The sequence below is a fragment of the Salvelinus sp. IW2-2015 genome, unplaced genomic scaffold (assembly GCF_002910315.2).
Source record: "Salvelinus sp. IW2-2015 unplaced genomic scaffold, ASM291031v2 Un_scaffold1971, whole genome shotgun sequence".
NCBI lineage: Eukaryota > Metazoa > Chordata > Actinopteri > Salmoniformes > Salmonidae > Salvelinus > Salvelinus sp. IW2-2015.
Window position 1 is genome coordinate 60,299 of NW_019943324.1, and position 17,871 is coordinate 78,169.

Genomic DNA, 17,871 nt, shown 5'->3' on the forward strand with positions numbered 1-17,871 from the left:
TCCCTATGTGCAGTTGCAAACCGCAGTCTGGCTTTTTATGGCGGTTTTGGAGCAGTGCTTCTTCCTTGCTGAGCGGCCTTTCAGGTTATGTCGATATAGGACTCGTTTTACTGTGGATATAGATACTTTTGTACCTGTTTCCTCCAGCATCTTCACAAGGTCTTGCTGTTGTTCTGGGATTGATTTGAACTTTTCGCACCAAAGTACGTTCATCTCTAGGAGACAGAACGCGTCTCCTTCCTGAGCGGTATGACGGCTGCGTGGTCCCATGGTGTTTATACTTGCGGACTATTGTTTGTACAGATGAACGTGGTACCTTCAGGCGTTTGGAAATTGCTCCCAAGGATGAACCAGACTTGTGGAGGTCTACAATATGTTTTCTGAGGTCTTGGCTGATTCTTTAGATTTTTCAATATTGTCAAGCAAAGAGGCACTGAGTTTGAAGGTAAGCCTTGAAATACATCCACAGGTACACCTCCAATTGACTCAAATTATGTCAATTAGCCTATCAGAAGCTTCTAAAGCCATGACATCATTTTCTGGAATTTTCCAAGCTGTTTAAAGGCACACAATAAATTTGTGGAGGGTGTGTGAGTGTGAGAGAGATCTAGCTGAAATGTACACCTGGCAACGCTGTCTCACAGCCTGTTCTGACCACTCACTACCACATTACACGTTGGTTCTCGTCATCGGAGTAGCCAGAGTGGAGGAGAACTAACTCAACATCTGATCAAGGAGTGTGTGTGTTGTGTGTGTGTGTGTGTGTGTGTGTGTGTGTGGTGTGTGTGTGTGTGTGTGGTGTGTGTGTTTGTGTGTGTGTTCTCACCATCTAGCCATCAGAGTGGAGGGAACTCTGAGTTCATTGCGTAGGAAGAGCTGTCTGAGCTCTGGAACCATACGTGGTCTGGAAACGCTTCTTCACCTCTCCCAGGAAGCTGAACGCACGTGACCGCTCAAAGTCCTGACAGACAGACAGACAGTAACACAATCAGACACTACAGTCCCAACAGACAGACAGACAATACACACTGCAGTCCAGACAGACAGGCAAACACACACTGCAGTCCTAGCAGACAGACAGTTAAGAGAGTCAGACACTACAGTCCCAACAGACCTGGCAACAGAGGGTAGTGCGTACGGCCCAGTACACTAGGTCCAAGATTCCTGTCATCCAGGACCTCCTATACCAGGCGTGTCAGAGGACGACCCTAAAAAATGTCAAGGACTCCAGCCACCCCAGTCAGACTGTTCTCTCTGCTACCGCACGGAAGCGGTACCGGAGAGCAAGTCTAGGTCCAAGAGGCTTCTAAACAGCTTCTACCCCAAGCCATAAGACTCCTGAACAATCTAGTCAAATGGCTACCCAGACTATTTACACTGCTGCTTCTCTCTGTTTATTATCTATGCATAGTCACTTTAACTCTACCTACATGTACATATTACCTCAATTACCTCCACTAACCGCTGCCCCCGCACATTGACTCTGTACCTGTACCCCTCTGTATATAGCCTCCACATTGTACCGTAACACCCTGTATATAGCCTCCGCCCTGACCTCCTAAAGGACTCCGCCCTGACCCTCCGTAAAGGACTCCGCCCTGACCCTCCGTAAAGACTCGCCCTGACCCTCCGTAAGGACTCCCCTGACCTCCGTAAAGGATCCGCCCTGACCCTCCGTAAAGGACTCCGCCTGACCTCCGTAAAGGACTCACCCTCACCCGACTCACCCTCTACCTCTAAAGGACTCCACCCTCACCTCTAAAGGACTCCACCCTCACCCTCACTAACCCCTAAAGACCCACTCACCCTCTAAAGACTCCACCCTCACCCTCTAAAGACTCCACCCTCACCCTCTAAAGGACTCCACCCTCACCCTCTAAGACTCCACCCCTACCCTCTAAAGATCCACCCTCACCCTCTAAAGGACTCCACCTCACCCCTAAAGGACTCACCCTCACCTCTAAAGGACTCACCCTCACCCTCTAAAGGACTCAACCCTCACCTCTAAAGGACTCAACCCTCACCCTCTAAAGGACTCCACCCTCACCCTCTAAAGGACTCCCACCTCACCCTCTAAAGGACTCAACCCTCACCCTCTAAAGGACTCAACCTCACCCTCTAAAGGACTCAACCCTCACCCTCTAAAGGACTCAACCCTCACCCCCTGAAGGACTCAACCCTATCATGCTAATTAGATGTTTACGGGTGTGTGGACATCGACTCTAGGGGTTACACACAGTTGTAATATATATCCTGCAGCACAACCATATAGAATGGCAGGTTATTCAGATACATAGCTGTAAACCAAAGAACACTATATACTCTGTCTCTCACACACACATGAAAACTAAAGCCTGTATACTCACATCATCAGTGATACAGAGGTAAATGATTCTGTCATGGCAGATGTAGTGGAAGAGATAGCTGAAGGAGAAGACAAGATACTCAGTCAGATACTCAGTCAGATTTGATCTTCACCGTCTCCACTAACATACATACAGTACAAGTAGAACAGGACTATCCAACTCCAGGTTGGCTTCTGAGTGTTAACCCTACTGCCATGGCTGTAGTGAGCTTGTTGTTCTCGATTGATCTTAGCTAGGATCGTTCTGTCACCTCCAGGAAATTACCGCCACACCACGCATGCTTCGCCAGGATGGTACTGCCGCGGGCAACAACCGCAAACAGGATCGCCATGGTTTGGGACACGGTCAGGGAGGACAGCTGGTCAGGATTCACTGAGATAGATGGGTGGAGGGAGGAGAAAGTTATGAGGAGGGAGAGGATAGAGAGATGGTGGGTTAACGTGTTTTCACCACTAAACTATGGCAAGGTAGGCAACGAATAGTAGACAAGTCTACAACAACACTGTTGAGACCAACAACACTGACATGTTGCTAACTAGCTAACTAACGTTAGCTAACCCAATGCAATAGCTAGCCGTTTGCCTGCCTGCCGGACATCGCGGTAGCATGAGCAAGAGATTCACCACCGTAGCTAACTTTACCATTGTCACTCTGAATAAAACGAAAGGAGAGCTATGTGTGTGATGGCTGGTTAGCATAAATTACAACAATGACGTTAACAAAGACTGCCGTATGCATCCTGGGTAACTAAGGTTGCGATCATCATGACAAATCATAGTTAGCAATAATACGACAATATAAATGGTTTTGTTAGCAGTAATATACAATAACACATAATGATGCATACCTGCGATGCTCAGCAGTCTTCAAAACGATGTATTTTCAACATTAAAACAACTGTTACGTTAATCCTCTCGACTGACTTCTGCTTTCCCAGACCCTTCATCAGAAGCTTTATCTGGTTCCACCTAGGGAAATGTGGTTTTTTTGCTTCCTTACGATGAATATTGCATGCGGAATTTTGAACTACACTTCTTGGTGTACAGCTACTTCCTGGTTGTGTCTGACCAAAGTCACATGATTTTTTAATGTATGTCACATTTACGCGACGAAACAGGAAACGTTGTAGTCGAGTGTTTTTTTTCAAGCATGGCGGGGTAGATGGAGAAAAGAAATCGGTATTGGAGATGGTAAGTGTTGCTAACTAGTTTAGCGACTAGGGCATGAAATATGCCTCTGAATAGTTGTCTGAAATTGTTCTCATGTGGTGCCATAATTCGGCTATTGCAGCCTCATCGTGTATTGGCAGTTTTCCACGGTTCGTGTGGAGAAGACTCACGGGCACTGGTCGTGATTTGACTACAGTAGCGTTATGTCAGACCAGGCACTGTAACTCAAATACACAATGTACATACTTATTTTAATTGAGCCTGATCCATGCTGCCTGTGTTGCCAGTTATCTAGGGTTTGTTTTGACAACTCGTACATTTAACCGGCAAGAGGTTGACTGTACAACAACCTGTCATTTAGAAAGCAGTCCACTGGGGGCAGTGTTTCCATTATATTTAGTTTATTCAAAGCCCATTACATGTGTGTTTGCGCTACTCTTCCTTGGGTCCAGCAAAATTAAGGCAGTTTATATATTTTAAACATACAATACATTCAGACTTGGTGCCCTCAGGCCACTTCTCCACCACTACCACATATCTACAGTACAACGTTGTGTGGGTGTGTGTGGTGTGTGTGTGGTGTGTGTGTTGTGTTGGTGTGTGTGTGTGTGTGTGTGTGTGTGTGTGTGTGTGTGTGCTTCACAGTCCCACTGTTCCATAAGTTTTTTTTTTTAACTACTGTTTGTGTAACAGTTAACTTTAGTCCGGACCCTCTGCACACATCAACAACAGTCACCCCATCGCTCACAAAACCACTACTTCAAGGCCTCAGAGCGAGTGATGTCACCGATTGAAACGCTATTAGCGCGCACCACCGCTAACTAGCTAGCAATTTCACATCGGTTACTTGCATCAGTTACTTGATGTGGAATAGAGTTCATGTAGTCATGGTCATTAGTACTGTGCGCTCCCATAGCCTGTTCTGGACTTGGGACTGTGAAGAGACTCTGGTGGCATGTCTTGGGGTATGCATGGGTGTCTGAGCTGTGTGCTAGTAGTTTAGACAGACAACTCGTGCATTCAACATGTCAATACCTCTCAATCAGTGATTGACAGTAGATTCATCACTACAGCTGCTCAACGCTAAGTACTCGGAGTTCACTGCTGCCTCGACTTGAGGGCTAGTAGACTGCCAGAGACTGTGGAGAGCTGGAGTGTCAGCCGTCTGCATCGAGTCGTGTAGACTACAGATGTCCAGTTCAACTCACTTCATAAATAGAAAAAAACTCAACTCACAGTCAACGATCGATCTGCTTTTGGAAGTCTCTGTCTAGGCGTTGCCCATCAATCCAATTGGCCCAATTGCTCCGTGTTGCTGCCTGTGCGGACAGGAGTACTATTTAATGAAGCTGCCAGTTGAGGACTTGTGAGGCGTCTGTTTCTCAAACTAGACACTCTAATGTACTGTTCCTCTTCGCAGTTGTGCACCGGCCTCCACTCCTCTTTCTATTCTGGTTAGAGACAGTTTGTGCTGTTCTGTGAAGGGAGTAGTACACAGCGCTGTACGAGATATTCAGTTTCTTGGAAATTTCTCACATGGAATAGACTTCATTTCTGAGAACAAAATAGACTGACGAGTTTCAGAGAAAGGTTTTGTTTCTGGCCATTTGAGCCTGTACTTGAACCCACAAATGCTGATGCTCCAGATACTCAACTAGTCTAAAGAAGGGCAGTTTTATTGCTTCTTTAGTCAGAACAACAGTTTTCAGCTGTGCTAACATAATTGCAAAAGGGTTTCTAATGATCAATGCCTTGTAAAATGGATGAACTTGGATTAGCTAACACAACGTGCCATTGGAACACAGGAGTGATGGTGTGCTGATAATGGGCCTCTGTACACCTATGTAGATATTCCATTAAAAATCAGCCGTTTCCAGCTACAACAGTCATTTACAACATTAAATATGTCTACACTGTATTTCTGATCAAAATTGATGTTTATTTTAATGGACAAAAAATATGCTTTTCTTTCAAAAACAAGGACATTTCTTAGTGACCCCAAATCTTTGAACGGTAGTATAGGTTCAGAACTTTTATGAAATAGCACAGTTACAAAAAAAAATCAAACTGGATGGACATCAGTATAGAAAGGCCAGGACCAAAAACAAATCAAATATAACTGTTGTAAAATAGATTGTCTGTAAAATGTGTTATAGTATGTATAAGCTGGAAGTAGAAGCCTAATTGTTATTGTTTATTAGTTTACTCTAATTAGGGGAGGGGTGGTAGGGTTAGTGAATAATACAGGAAGGTATATTCTAAAGACAGAGATGTGTGTGTATTTACAATCTGTGTACATATTTACAGTAGATATACTAGGAATGTATATAAGCACAGGATATATGTTAGTAGCTATATATAAATACACATAAATACTAGAGGTTTTGCTGTTTATATTCAGTCACATTCCTGTAAAGATTAGAGAGGATCTCATGTTAAATACTGTTGAAGTAATATGGCTACAGGTTCATCTGCCCACCTAAAGCCCATTCTGGTGGGAAGCTGCTGTATAGACCACAAGTGCTAACAGTCAGTATCTGGATAACGTCTGACATGCTTGATAATGTATGTGATATCAACAGAGAAGTATATTTCTGGTGATTTGAATTGTGAATTGGAAACCTGGAACCTGATTCAGGTCATCAGTCAACTTATCAGGGTAGTTACAAAACAGCACAGGAACTAATAATCCACTTGTATTGACCACATCTTTACTAATGTTGCAGAAATCTTCTCTAAAGCAGAATCCACACCCATCAGACATAGTGTATCATAATATAATAGCCATATCTAGGGAAAACAAAGTTCCAAAGACTGGCCTAATATAGTGTATAACCGATCACTACTAGAGGTTTTTGCAATGATTCTAGTGTGAAGATTGTGAAAGAATGGTCTGATATGTAAATAGGAACATCTGACGCGCACTTAAAGCATTTATGAAACTGCTTCTTTCAGGTTACTGACAGGCACACATCAATAAACGGACTGTTAGATCTACCAAACCCCATGGATACATGATGAATTGAAAAAAATTATTGACTGAGCGGGATGATGATATGGGAATGGAAATAAATCTGGCAACACAGCAGATTGGCAAACGTACAGAGAAATCACGTAACTAAACAAAAAGAAGAAAACGATTCTATGGAATAACGATGCATTTTTTTAAGGAATGATAGTAAAAAGGAGTTAGCTAGGTAGAAATGCTAACTCGGCTCCATCTTCATTGAGACTGATTCATAACAAAACCCTTTGATATTGCCAAACCACTTAATCAGTGTTTTGTTGATTAGCAAGTTAGGCATGACATACAAAAACAACATGCTATCCTTCATATTCCTGCATAACGGATCAAAATAATGAAAGCTGAGCGCTGTAGTTTTTGAATTTGTGTGGAAGAGTGAAAAATATATTTTGCTATCTATGAATTAGGACAAACCACCTGGAACTGAACTTGGATGGTAAGTTATCAAGTTGTGTAGTGGAATACATTGCGATGCTATTTGCACATCTCTTTATCTATGCCGTAAGACGGAGTGTGCTCTCAGCCTGGAGGGAGGCAAAGGTCATTACGCTGCACAAGAAGAATAAAAGCACCCTATATGGATTAACATCATTTGCCTTATCATGGCTGGACACTTACCTACCAATAGAACAGAGGGTTTTCTTTCATGGGAAGCCTCTCTAATGGCAAATTCAGTTGAGTGTGTGTGGTGTACCGCAGGGCAGCCGGTGGACCATTATTGTTTTACTAATGACTCCTTCACTGACCTTGAATAAAGTCTGTGTATCCATGTATGCGGACAACTGAACAGTATACAGTGGGGCAAAAAAGTATTTAGTCAGCCACCAATTGTGCAAGTTCTCCCACTTAAAAAGATGAGAGAGGCCTGTAATTTTCATCATAGTACACTTCAAACTATGACAACAAAATGAGAGAGAAAAAATCCAGAAAATCACATTGTAGGATTTTTAATGAATTTATTGCAATTTTATGTGCTAAGGTTTAAGGTTAAATTAAAGTTCCGGGTAGAGTACCGGGTGTAGCCGGCTAGGTGACTAAGGTTCAGGGTAGAGTACCAGGTGTTAGCCGGCTAGTACTAAGTGTTCAGGTAGAAGTACCGGGTTTAGCCGGCTAGTGACTAAGGTTCAGGGTAGGATACCAGGTGTTACCGCTAGTGATCTAAGGTTCAGGGTAGGAGTACCGGGTGTTAGCCAGCTAGTGACTAAGGGTTCAGGGTTAGAGTACCGGGTGTTAGCCGGCTAGTGACTAAGGTTCAGGGTAGAGTACCGGGTTTTTAGCCGTCTGGTACTAAGCAGTTCAGGGTTAGAAGTACGGGTTAGCCGGGTAGTGACTTAGGTTCAGTGTAGAGTACCGTTGTTGTTAGCCGGCTAAGTTGACTAAGGTTCAGGGTAGAGTACCGGGTTGTATGCCGGCTATTATGACTAAGGTTCAGTTGTAGAGTACGGGGTGTTAGCCGGCTAGTGACTAAGGTTCAGGGTAGGAGTACCAGGTGTAGCCGTTCTATACTAAGGTTCAGGGTTAGAGTACCAGGTGTTAGCCGGCTAGTGACTAAGGTTCAGGGTTAGTTTAGTAGCAGGGTGTTAGCCGGCTAGTGGACTAAGTTTTCAGGGTTAGTGTACCATTGGTTTATTGCTGCTATGACTAAGGTTTAGGTAAGTACCGGGTGTTAAGCCTGCTACGTGGATAAGTTCTAGGTAGAGTGTCCGGGTTTACGGCTAGTGAAACTAAGGTCACTTAGGTATAGTACCGGGTTGTAGCCGGCTAGTGACTGAGGTTCAAGGGTATTAGTTACTGTTGTGTAAGTCTCGCTATTGACTAATTTCAGGTGGTAGGTGTTAGCCTAGTACAAGGTCAGGTAGGTACGGGTGTTAGCCGGCTAGTGACTAAGGTTCAGGGTAGTTTAGTATACCGGTGTTAAAGCCCGGGGGCATTAGTGAACATAATTTCAGTCGAGTAGAGTACGGGTGTTTATGCTGGCTAGGACTAATGGTCAGGGTATGAGTCGGGTTTTTCCTGCTAGTGACTTAAGGTTCAGGGTAGAGTACCGGGTGTTAGACGGCTATGTATGACTAAGGTTCAGTGGTTTGGAGTACCTGGTTTAGCCGGCTTATTGTGACTATAGTTTCAGGGGTTTTAGATACCTGGGTGTTAGTCATGCCCTAGTATACATATAAGTTTCAGTGGTAGTAGTTACGGGGGTGTTATGCGCTATGTGGACTAAGGTTCCGTAGGTAGAGTACCACGGTTGTTTAGCCGGCTAGTGACTAAGGTTCAGGTAGTAGTACAGGTGTAGCCTGGCGTAGTGACGTAAGTGTTCAGGGTTAGATACCAGGTGTAGCCGACGCTAGTGACATAGTTAGTTGGTAAGTTACAGGTGTTTACATCCCTAGGGACTGTAGGAGGTCGTGTGCCAGTAGTGTATTAAGGTTCAGTAAGTACCTGGGTGTTACGCCTGGCTAGATGACTAAGGTTCAGGGTAGAGTACCGGGTGTTAGCCGCTAGTGACTCAGGTTTCAGGGTAGTTTAGTTCCGTAGGTGTTAGCCGGCTTAGTGACTAAGGTTCAGGTTAGTGTTTCTGGGGTACGCCGGACTAGGTTGTATGAGTATTCCCGGCTAGTGACTATAGGTTCAGGGTAGAGTACCTGTGGTATTAGCCGTGCTTATTGTGACTGAATAGTTCAAGGGTAGTATTGTACGGGTGTTTAGCCGGCTAGTGACTAAGGTTCAGGGTAGAGTACCGGTAGTTAGTCTCGGCTAGTGACTAAGTTCAGTGGTAGTTTTAGTTACGGTCAGTGTAGCCGGCATAGTGACTGACTAATGTTTCTAGTGTGTATTTAGTACTCAGGTAGTTCCAGCTAGTGACTAAGGTTCAGGGTAGTTAGTACCAGGGTGTTAGCAACGGCTAGTGATAGTTCGGTATACGGGTTACGCGGCTGTTCAGGGTAGAGTACCAGGTGTAGCCGGCTATGAACTAAGTGTTTCAGGTAGAGTAACCAGGTTGGTTAGCCCAGGCTAGTGACTAAGGTCAGTGTGTAGGTAGTACCAGTGTTAGCCAGCTATGTGGACTAGGTTCATGAGTGTATAGTACCGTAGGTGTTAGCCTGGCTAGTGACTAAATGGTTCAGGGTTAGAGTACCGTTTCAAGCGCTAGTGACAAGGCAGTTGGTAGGGATGTACCAGGTGTAGTCCTGGCTATTGTGACTAAGGTTCAGGGTTTTATGTAGTACCTATTGGTGTTTATCCAGCTATTTTGTGACTAATGGGTCAGGTGGGTGGGGTTAGAGTGACCAGGTTTGTTAGCGCGGCTAGTTACTAAGGTTCAGTGGGTGTAGTGAGTACCGGTATTTAAGGCCGGCTAGTGTGATTCTGACACTAGGGTTCGGTTGTTATGAGATGTTGTGAGTGTAGCCGGTTGTAGGTCCGGCTTAATGTGACAAGTTCAGGTAGTTTTGGAGGTACCAGTGGTTATCCCCTATTGTGTCTGAAGGTGTGCTGGGGCTTAGTGATACGGGTGTTACCGGTCTAGTGGGACTATGATTGTTCAGGGTAGGTGGAGCGGTGTTGAGCCAGCTATGTTGACTAGGGTCAGGTGTTAGGGTGGGGTTACCGGGGTGTTTAGGCCTGGTCTAGTGGGGGAAATGAACTGTGTTAAGGGGTTTTGTTTGGTGCCCAGGGTGGTTAGTGGTAGGTTACCGGGTGGTTAGGCCGGCTATGGTGACTTTAAGGTTCAGGGTTAGGTACCAGTGGTAGCGGGCTATGAGCTTAAGGGTTTGTTGCAGGGTAGATTACTGTGTGGTCCCTCTAAAGGACTCAACCCTCACCCTCTAAAGGACTCAACCCTCACCCTCTAAAGGACTCAACCCTCACCCTCTAAAGGACTCAACCCTCACCCTCTAAAGGACTCCACCCTCACCCTCTAAAGGACTCCACCCTCACCCTCTAAAGGACTCAACCCTCACCCTCTAAAGGACTCAACCCTCACCCTCTAAAGGACTCAACCCTCACCCTCTAAAGGACTCAACCCTCACCTCTAAAGGACTCAACCCTCACCCTCTAAAGGACTCAACCCTCACCCTCTAAAGGACTCAACCCTCACCCTCTAAAGGACTCAACCCTCACCCCCTGTAAGGACTCAACCCTATCATGCTAATTAGATGTTTACGGGTGTGTGGACATCGACTCTAGGGGGTTACACACAGTTGTAATATATATCCTGCAGCACACCCATATAGAATGGCAGGTTATTCAGATACATTTAGCTTTGTAAACCAAAGAACACTATATACTCTGTCTCTCACACACACATGAAAACTAAAGCCTGTATACTCACATCATCAGTGATACAGAGGTAAATGATTCTGTCATGGCAGATGTAGTGGAAGAGATAGCTGAAGGAGAAGACAAGATACTCAGTCAGATACTCAGTCAGATTTGATCTTCACGGTCTCACTAACATACATACAGTACAAGTAGAACAGGACTATCCAACTCCAGGTGTGGCTGTCTGAGTGTTAACCCTACCTGCCATGGCTGTAGGTGAGCTTGTTGTTCTCGGATGGTATCTTAGCTAGGATCTGTTCTGTCACCTCCAGGAAATTACCGCCACACCACGCATGCTTCGCCAGGATGGTACTGCCGCGGGCAACAACCGCAAACAGGATCGCCATGGTTGTGGACACGGTCAGGGAGGACAGCTGGTCAGGGATTCACTGAGATAGATGGGTGGAGGGAGGAGAAAAGTTATGAGGAGGGAGAGGGATAGAGAGATGGTGGGTTAACGTGTTTTCACCACTAAACTAGTGGCAAGGTAGGCAACGAATAGTAGACAAGTCTACAACAACACTGTTGAGACCAACAACACTGACATGTTGCTAACTAGCTAACTAACGTTAGCTAACCCAATGCAATAGCTAGCCGTTTGCCTGCCTGCCGGACATCGGGTAGCATGAGCAAGAGATTCACCACCGTAGCTAACTTTACCATTGTCACTCTGAATAAAACGAAAGGAGCTAGCTAAGTGTGTTGATGGCTGGTTAGCATAAATTACAACAATGACGTTAACAAAGACTGCCGTATGCATCCTGGGTAACTAAGGTTGCGATCATCATGACAAATCATAGTTAGCAATAATACGACAATATAAATGGTTTTGTTAGCAGTAATATACAATAACACATAATGATGCATACCTGCGATGCTCAGCAGTCTTCAAAACGATGTATTTTCAACATTAAAACAACTGTTACGTTAATCCTCTCGACTGACTTCTGCTTTCCCAGACCCTTCATCAGAAGCTTTATCTGGTTCCACCTAGGGAAATGTGGTTTTTTGCTTCCTTACGATGAATATGCATGCGGAATTTTGAACTACACTTCTTGGTGTACAGCTACTTCCTGGTTGTGTCTGACCAAAGTCACATGATTTTTTAATGTATGTCACATTTACGCGACGAAACAGGAAACGTTGTAGTCGAGTGTTTTTTTTCAAGCATGGCGGGGGTAGATGGAGAAAAGAAATCGGTATTGGAGATGGTAAGTGTTGCTAACTAGTTTAGCGACTAGGGCATGAAAATATGCCTCTGAATAGTTGTCTGAAATTGTTCTCATGTGGTGCCATAATTCGGCTATTGCAGCCTCATCGTGTATTGGCAGTTTTCCACGGTTCGTGTGGAAGAAGACTCACGGGCACTGGTCGTGATTTGACTACAGTAGCGTTATGTCAGACCAGGCACTGTTAACTCAAATACACAATGTACATACTTATTTTAATTGAGCCTGATCCATGCTGCCTGTGTTGCCAGTTATCTAGGGTTTGTTTTGACAACTCGTACATTTAACCGGCAAGAGGTTGACTGTACAACAACCTGTCATTTAGAAAGCAGTCCACTGGGGGCAGTGTTTCCATTATATTTAGTTTATTCAAAGCCCATTACATGTGTGTTTGCGCTACTCTTCCTTGGGTCCAGCAAAATTAAGGCAGTTTATATATTTTTTAAACATTACAATACATTCAGACTGTGTGCCCTCAGGCCACTTCTCCCCACCTACCACATATCTACAGTACAACGTGTGGTGTGTGTGTTGTGTGTGTGTGTGTGTGTGTGTGTTGTGTGTGTGTGTGTGTGTGTTGTGTGTGTGTGTGTGTGTGTGTGTGTGCTTCACAGTCCCACTGTTCCATAAGTTTTTTTTTTTTTTAACTACTGTTTGTGTAACAGTTTAACTTTAGTCCGGACCCCTTGCACACATCAACAACAGTCACCCCCATCGCTCCACAAAAACCACTACTTCAAGGCCTCAGAGCGAGTGATGTCACCGATTGAAACGCTATTAGCGCGCACCACCGCTAACTAGCTAGCAATTTCACATCGGTTACTTTTGCATCAGTTACTTGATGTGGAATAGAGTTCCATGTAGTCATGGCTCTATGTAGTACTGTGCGCCTCCCATAGCCTGTTCTGGACTTGGGGACTGTGAAGAGACCTCTGGTGGCATGTCTTGTGGGGTATGCATGGGTGTCTGAGCTGTGTGCTAGTAGTTTAGACAGACAACTCGGTGCATTCAACATGTCAATACCTCTCATAAATACAAATAGTGATGAAGTCAATCTCTCCCCCACTTTGAGCCAGGAGAGATTGACATGCATATTATTGTTAGCTCTCTGTGTACATTCAAGGGCCAGCAGAGTTGCAAAGAAAAAGCTATATCTCAGACTGGCCAATTAAAAAGAAAAGATTAAGATGGGCAAAATAACACAGACACTGGACAGAGGARCTCTGCCTAAAAGGCCAGCATCCCGGAGTCGCCTCTGCACTGTTGACGTTGACTGGTGTTTTGCAGGTACTATTTAATGAAGCTGCCAGTTGAGGACTTGTGAGGCGTCTGTTTCTCAAACTAGACACTCTAATGTACTTGTCCTCTTGCGCAGTTGTGCACCGGGGCCTCCAACTCCTCTTTCTATTCTGGTTAGAGACAGTTTGTGCTGTTCTGTGAAGGGAGTAGTACACAGCGCTGTACGAGATATTCAGTTTCTTGGAAATTTCTCACATGGAATAGACTTCATTTCTGAGAACAAGAATAGACTGACGAGTTTCAGAAGAAAGGTCTTTGTTTCTGGCCATTTTGAGCCTGTACTTGAACCCACAAATGCTGATGCTCCAGATACTCAACTAGTCTAAAGAAGGGCAGTTTTATTGCTTCTTTAGTCAGAACAACAGTTTTCAGCTGTGCTAACATAATTGCAAAAGGGTTTTCTAATGATCAATTAGCCTTGTAAAATGATGAACTTGGATTAGCTAACACAACGTGCCATTGGAACACAGGAGTGATGGTTGCTGATAATGGGCCTCTGTACACCTATGTAGATATTCCATTAAAAATCAGCCGTTTCCAGCTACAACAGTCATTTACAACATTAAATATGTCTACACTGTATTTCTGATCAATTTGATGTTTATTTTAATGGACAAAAAATATGCTTTTCTTTCAAAAACAAGGACATTTCTTAGTGACCCCAAACTTTTGAACGGTAGTATAGGTTCAGAACTTTTATGAAATAGCACAGTTACAAATAAAAATCAAACTGGATGGACATCAGATATAGAGGAAGGCCAGGACCAAAAACAAATCAAATATAACTGTTGTAAAATAGATTGTGTCTGTAAAATGTGTATAGTATGTATAAGCTGGAAGTAGAAGCCTAATTGTTATTGTTTATTAGTTTACTCTAATTAGGGGAGGGGTGGTAGGGTTAGTGGAATAATACAGGAAGGTATATTCTAAAGACAGAGAGTGTGTGTGTATTTACAATCTGTGTACAATATTTACAGTAGATATACTAGGAATGATATATACAGCAGGATATATGTTAGTGAGCTATATATAAATACACTGTATAAATACTAGAGGTTTTGCTGTTTATATTCAGTCACATTCCTGTAAAGATTAGAGAGGATCTCATGTTAAATACTGTTGAAGTAATATGGCTACAGGTTCATCTGCCTCACCTAAAGCCCATTCTGGTGGGAAGCTGCTATAGACCACCAAGTGCTAACAGTCAGTATCTGGATAACGTCTGACATGCTTGATAATGTATGTGATATCAACAGAGAAGTATATTTTCTGGGTGATTTGGAATTGTGAATTGGAACCTGGAACCTGATTCAGGTCATCAGTCAACTTATCAGGGTAGTTACAAACAGCACAGGAACTAAATAATCCACTTGTATTGACCACATCTTTACTAATGTTGCAGAAATCTTCTCTAAAGCAGAATCCACACCCATCAGACATAGTGATCATAATATAATAGCCATATCTAGGAAAACCAAAGTTCCAAAGACTGGGCCTAATATAGTGTATAACCGATCATACTAGAGGTTTTTGCAATGATTCCTATGTTGAAGATGTGAAAGAATGGTCTGATATGTAAATAGGAACATCTGACGCTGCACTTAAAGCATTTATGAAACTGCTTCTTCAGGTTACTGACAGGCACACATCAATAAACGGACTGTTAGATCTACCAAATCCCCATGGATACATGATGAATTGAAAAACTGTATTGACTGAGCGGGATGATGATATGGGAATGGAAAATAAATCTGGCAACACAGCAGATTGGCAAACGTACAGAGAAATCACGTAACTAAACAAAAAGAAGAAACGATTCTATGGAATAACGATGCATTTTTTAAGGAATGATAGTAAAAAGGAGTAGCTAGGTAGAAATGCTAACTCGGCTCCATCTTTCATTGAGACTGATTCATAACAAAACCCTTTGATATTGCCAACCACTTTAATCATGTTTTTGTTGATTAGCAAAGTTAGGCATGACATACAAAACAACATGCTGATCCTTCATATTCCTGCATAACGGATCAAAATAATGAAAGCTGAGCGCTGTAGTTTTGAATTTGTGTGGAAGAGGTGAAAAATATATTTGCTATCTATGAATTAGGACAAACCACCTGGAACTGAACTTGGATGGTAAGTTATCAAGTTGGTAGTGGAATACATTGCGATGCTATTTGGCACATCTTCTATCTATGCCTAGAAGACGGAGTGTGCTCTCAGGCCTGGAGGGAGGCAAAGGTCATTACGCTGCACAAGAAGAATAAAAGCACCCTATATGGATTAACATCATTTGCCTTATCATGGCTGGACACTTACCTATCCAATAGAACAGAGGGTTTTCTTTCATGGAAGCCTCTCTAATGCAAATTCAGTTGAGTGTGGTGTACCGCAGGGCAGCCGGCTTGGACCATTATTGTTTTACTAATGACCTTCCACTGACCTTGAATAAAGTCTGTGTATCCATGTATGCTGACAACTGAACAGTATACAGTGGGGCAAAAAAGTATTTAGTCAGCCACCAATTGTGCAAGTTCTCCCACTTAAAAAGATGAGAGAGGCCTGTAATTTTCATCATAGGTACACTTCAACTATGACAGACAAAATGAGAGAGAAAAAATCCAGAAAATCACATTGTAGGATTTTTAATGAATTTATTTGCAAATTATGGTGCTAAGGTTTAAGGTTAAATTAAAGTTCCGGGTAGAGTACCGGGTGTTAGCCGGCTAGTGACTACTAGAGTTCAGCCGGTTAGATAGTACTTTTAGTGGTGTTAGCTTACGGGTGAGTGTAACATAATGTGGATTTGCTAGGGCGTAGAGTTTTACAGAGTGTGTTAGAGGACGGATCTGGTGTCTATAGGTTCAAGAGGTAGTAGTAACTCAGTTTTTTTTGGAATAAGGTGTCTGTATGGACCTGAACAAAATGTTGAGGATAAAGCAACGTATACGGCTATATACGAGGGTGATAGAAGTAACTATTGGTGCAATATAGTCGGCTCTAGCTATTGACTAAGTGGTGTTCGAGTGGGTTTTGATAGAGTTGATGCCACATGCATGTGTGTGTTGGTCCTAACCCTAGCCCGTGCAGGTCCAGCATGTGGGAGATAGACAGATTGTTTTTGGGGCGATGTTCGTATAGGCAGCTATGTGACATTAGAGGGATAGTAATGGGGTAAACGAGTCACCAGCTGCCTACATGGGGTGTTAGCTCTGGCTAGAGTGACTAGGTGTTGCCGATGGTAGCGACTGTAACCAAGGTGTTAGCTTGCATGAGTGGCGACTTAAGGTTCATCATGGTGTAGAAGATAGACTAGGCTGTTAAGTCGAGATCATAAGTCATTTGATACATATAGGTTCTAGAGGTAGAGTCAACTTCTGAAAGGTGTTATTGACCCCTCATAGTGGACTAAGGTTCAGGGTAGAGTACCAGGTGTTAGGCGGCTAGTGACTAAGGTTCAGGGTGAGAGTACGTGCTAGACAATTTCGGGTAGGGTGACTTTAGCCGGCTAGTGACTAAGGTCAGGGTAGAGTGGTGTAGCCGGCTAGTGAACTAAGGTTTCAGGGTAGAGTACCAGGTGTTAGCCGCCTAGTGACTAAGGTTCTGGTAGAGTACCGGGTGTTACCCGGCTAGGGACTAAGGTTCAGGGTAGAGTACGGTTAGCGCTAGTGACTAAGGTTCAGGGTAGAGTACGGTGTGTTAGCCGGCTAGTGACTAAGGTTCAGGGTAGAGTACCGGTGTTAGCCGGCTAGTGACTAAGGTTAGGGTAGAGTACCAGGTGTTAGCGCGTAGTGACTAAGGTTCAGGGTAGAGTACGGGTGTTAGCCGGCTAGTGACTAAGGTTCAGGGTAGAGTACCGGGTGTTAGCCGGCTAGTACTAAGGTTCAGGGTAGAGTACCAGGTGTTAGCCGCTAGTGACTAAGGTTCAGGTGAGTACCGGTGTTACCGGCTAGTGACTAAGGTTCAGGGTAGAGTACCAGGTGTTAGCCGCCTAGTGACTAAGGTTCGGGTAGAGTACCGGTGTTAGCCGCTAGTGACTAAGGTTCAGGGTAGAGTACCAGGTGTTAGCCAGCTAGTGCTAGGTTCAGGGTAGAGTACCGGTGTTAGCCGGCTAGTGACTAAGGTTCAGGGTAGAGTACCAGGGTTTAGCCGCTAGTGACTAAGTTCAGGGTAGAGTACCGGTGTTAGCCGGCTAGGACTAAGGTTCAGGTAGAGTACCGGGTGTTAGCCGCTAGTGACTAAGGTTCAGGGTAGAGTACGGGTGTTAGCCGGCTAGTGACTAAGGTTCAGGGTAGAGTACCGGGTGTTAGCCGGCTAGTGACTAAGGTTCAGGGTAGATACCGGGTGTTAGCCGGCTAGTGACTAGGTTCAGGGTAGAGTACCGGTGTTAGCGGCTAGTGACTAAGGTTCAGGGTAGAGTACCGGGTGTAGCCGCTAGTGACTAAGGTTTCAGGGTAGAGTAC

At 44.1% G+C, this 17,871-nt stretch overlaps 1 protein-coding gene and 1 pseudogene across 1 annotated transcript in view; one reads left to right on the top strand and one right to left on the bottom strand.

Annotated features, from left to right (window-relative positions):
- Window positions 1-11,948, bottom strand: part of LOC112072587 (vesicle-associated membrane protein 7-like) — a 14,045-nt pseudogene extending 2,097 nt beyond the window's left edge.
- A 42-nt stretch (window positions 11,949-11,990) lies between these two features.
- Window positions 11,991-17,871, top strand: part of polr1d (RNA polymerase I and III subunit D) — an 18,726-nt gene continuing 12,845 nt past the window's right edge. The window contains exon 1 of the mRNA XM_024139978.2: window positions 11,991-12,091. Within this exon, the coding sequence (XP_023995746.2) occupies window positions 11,993-12,091 (99 nt within the window). The 5' untranslated portion in view covers window positions 11,991-11,992. The remainder of the gene's footprint in view (window positions 12,092-17,871) is intronic.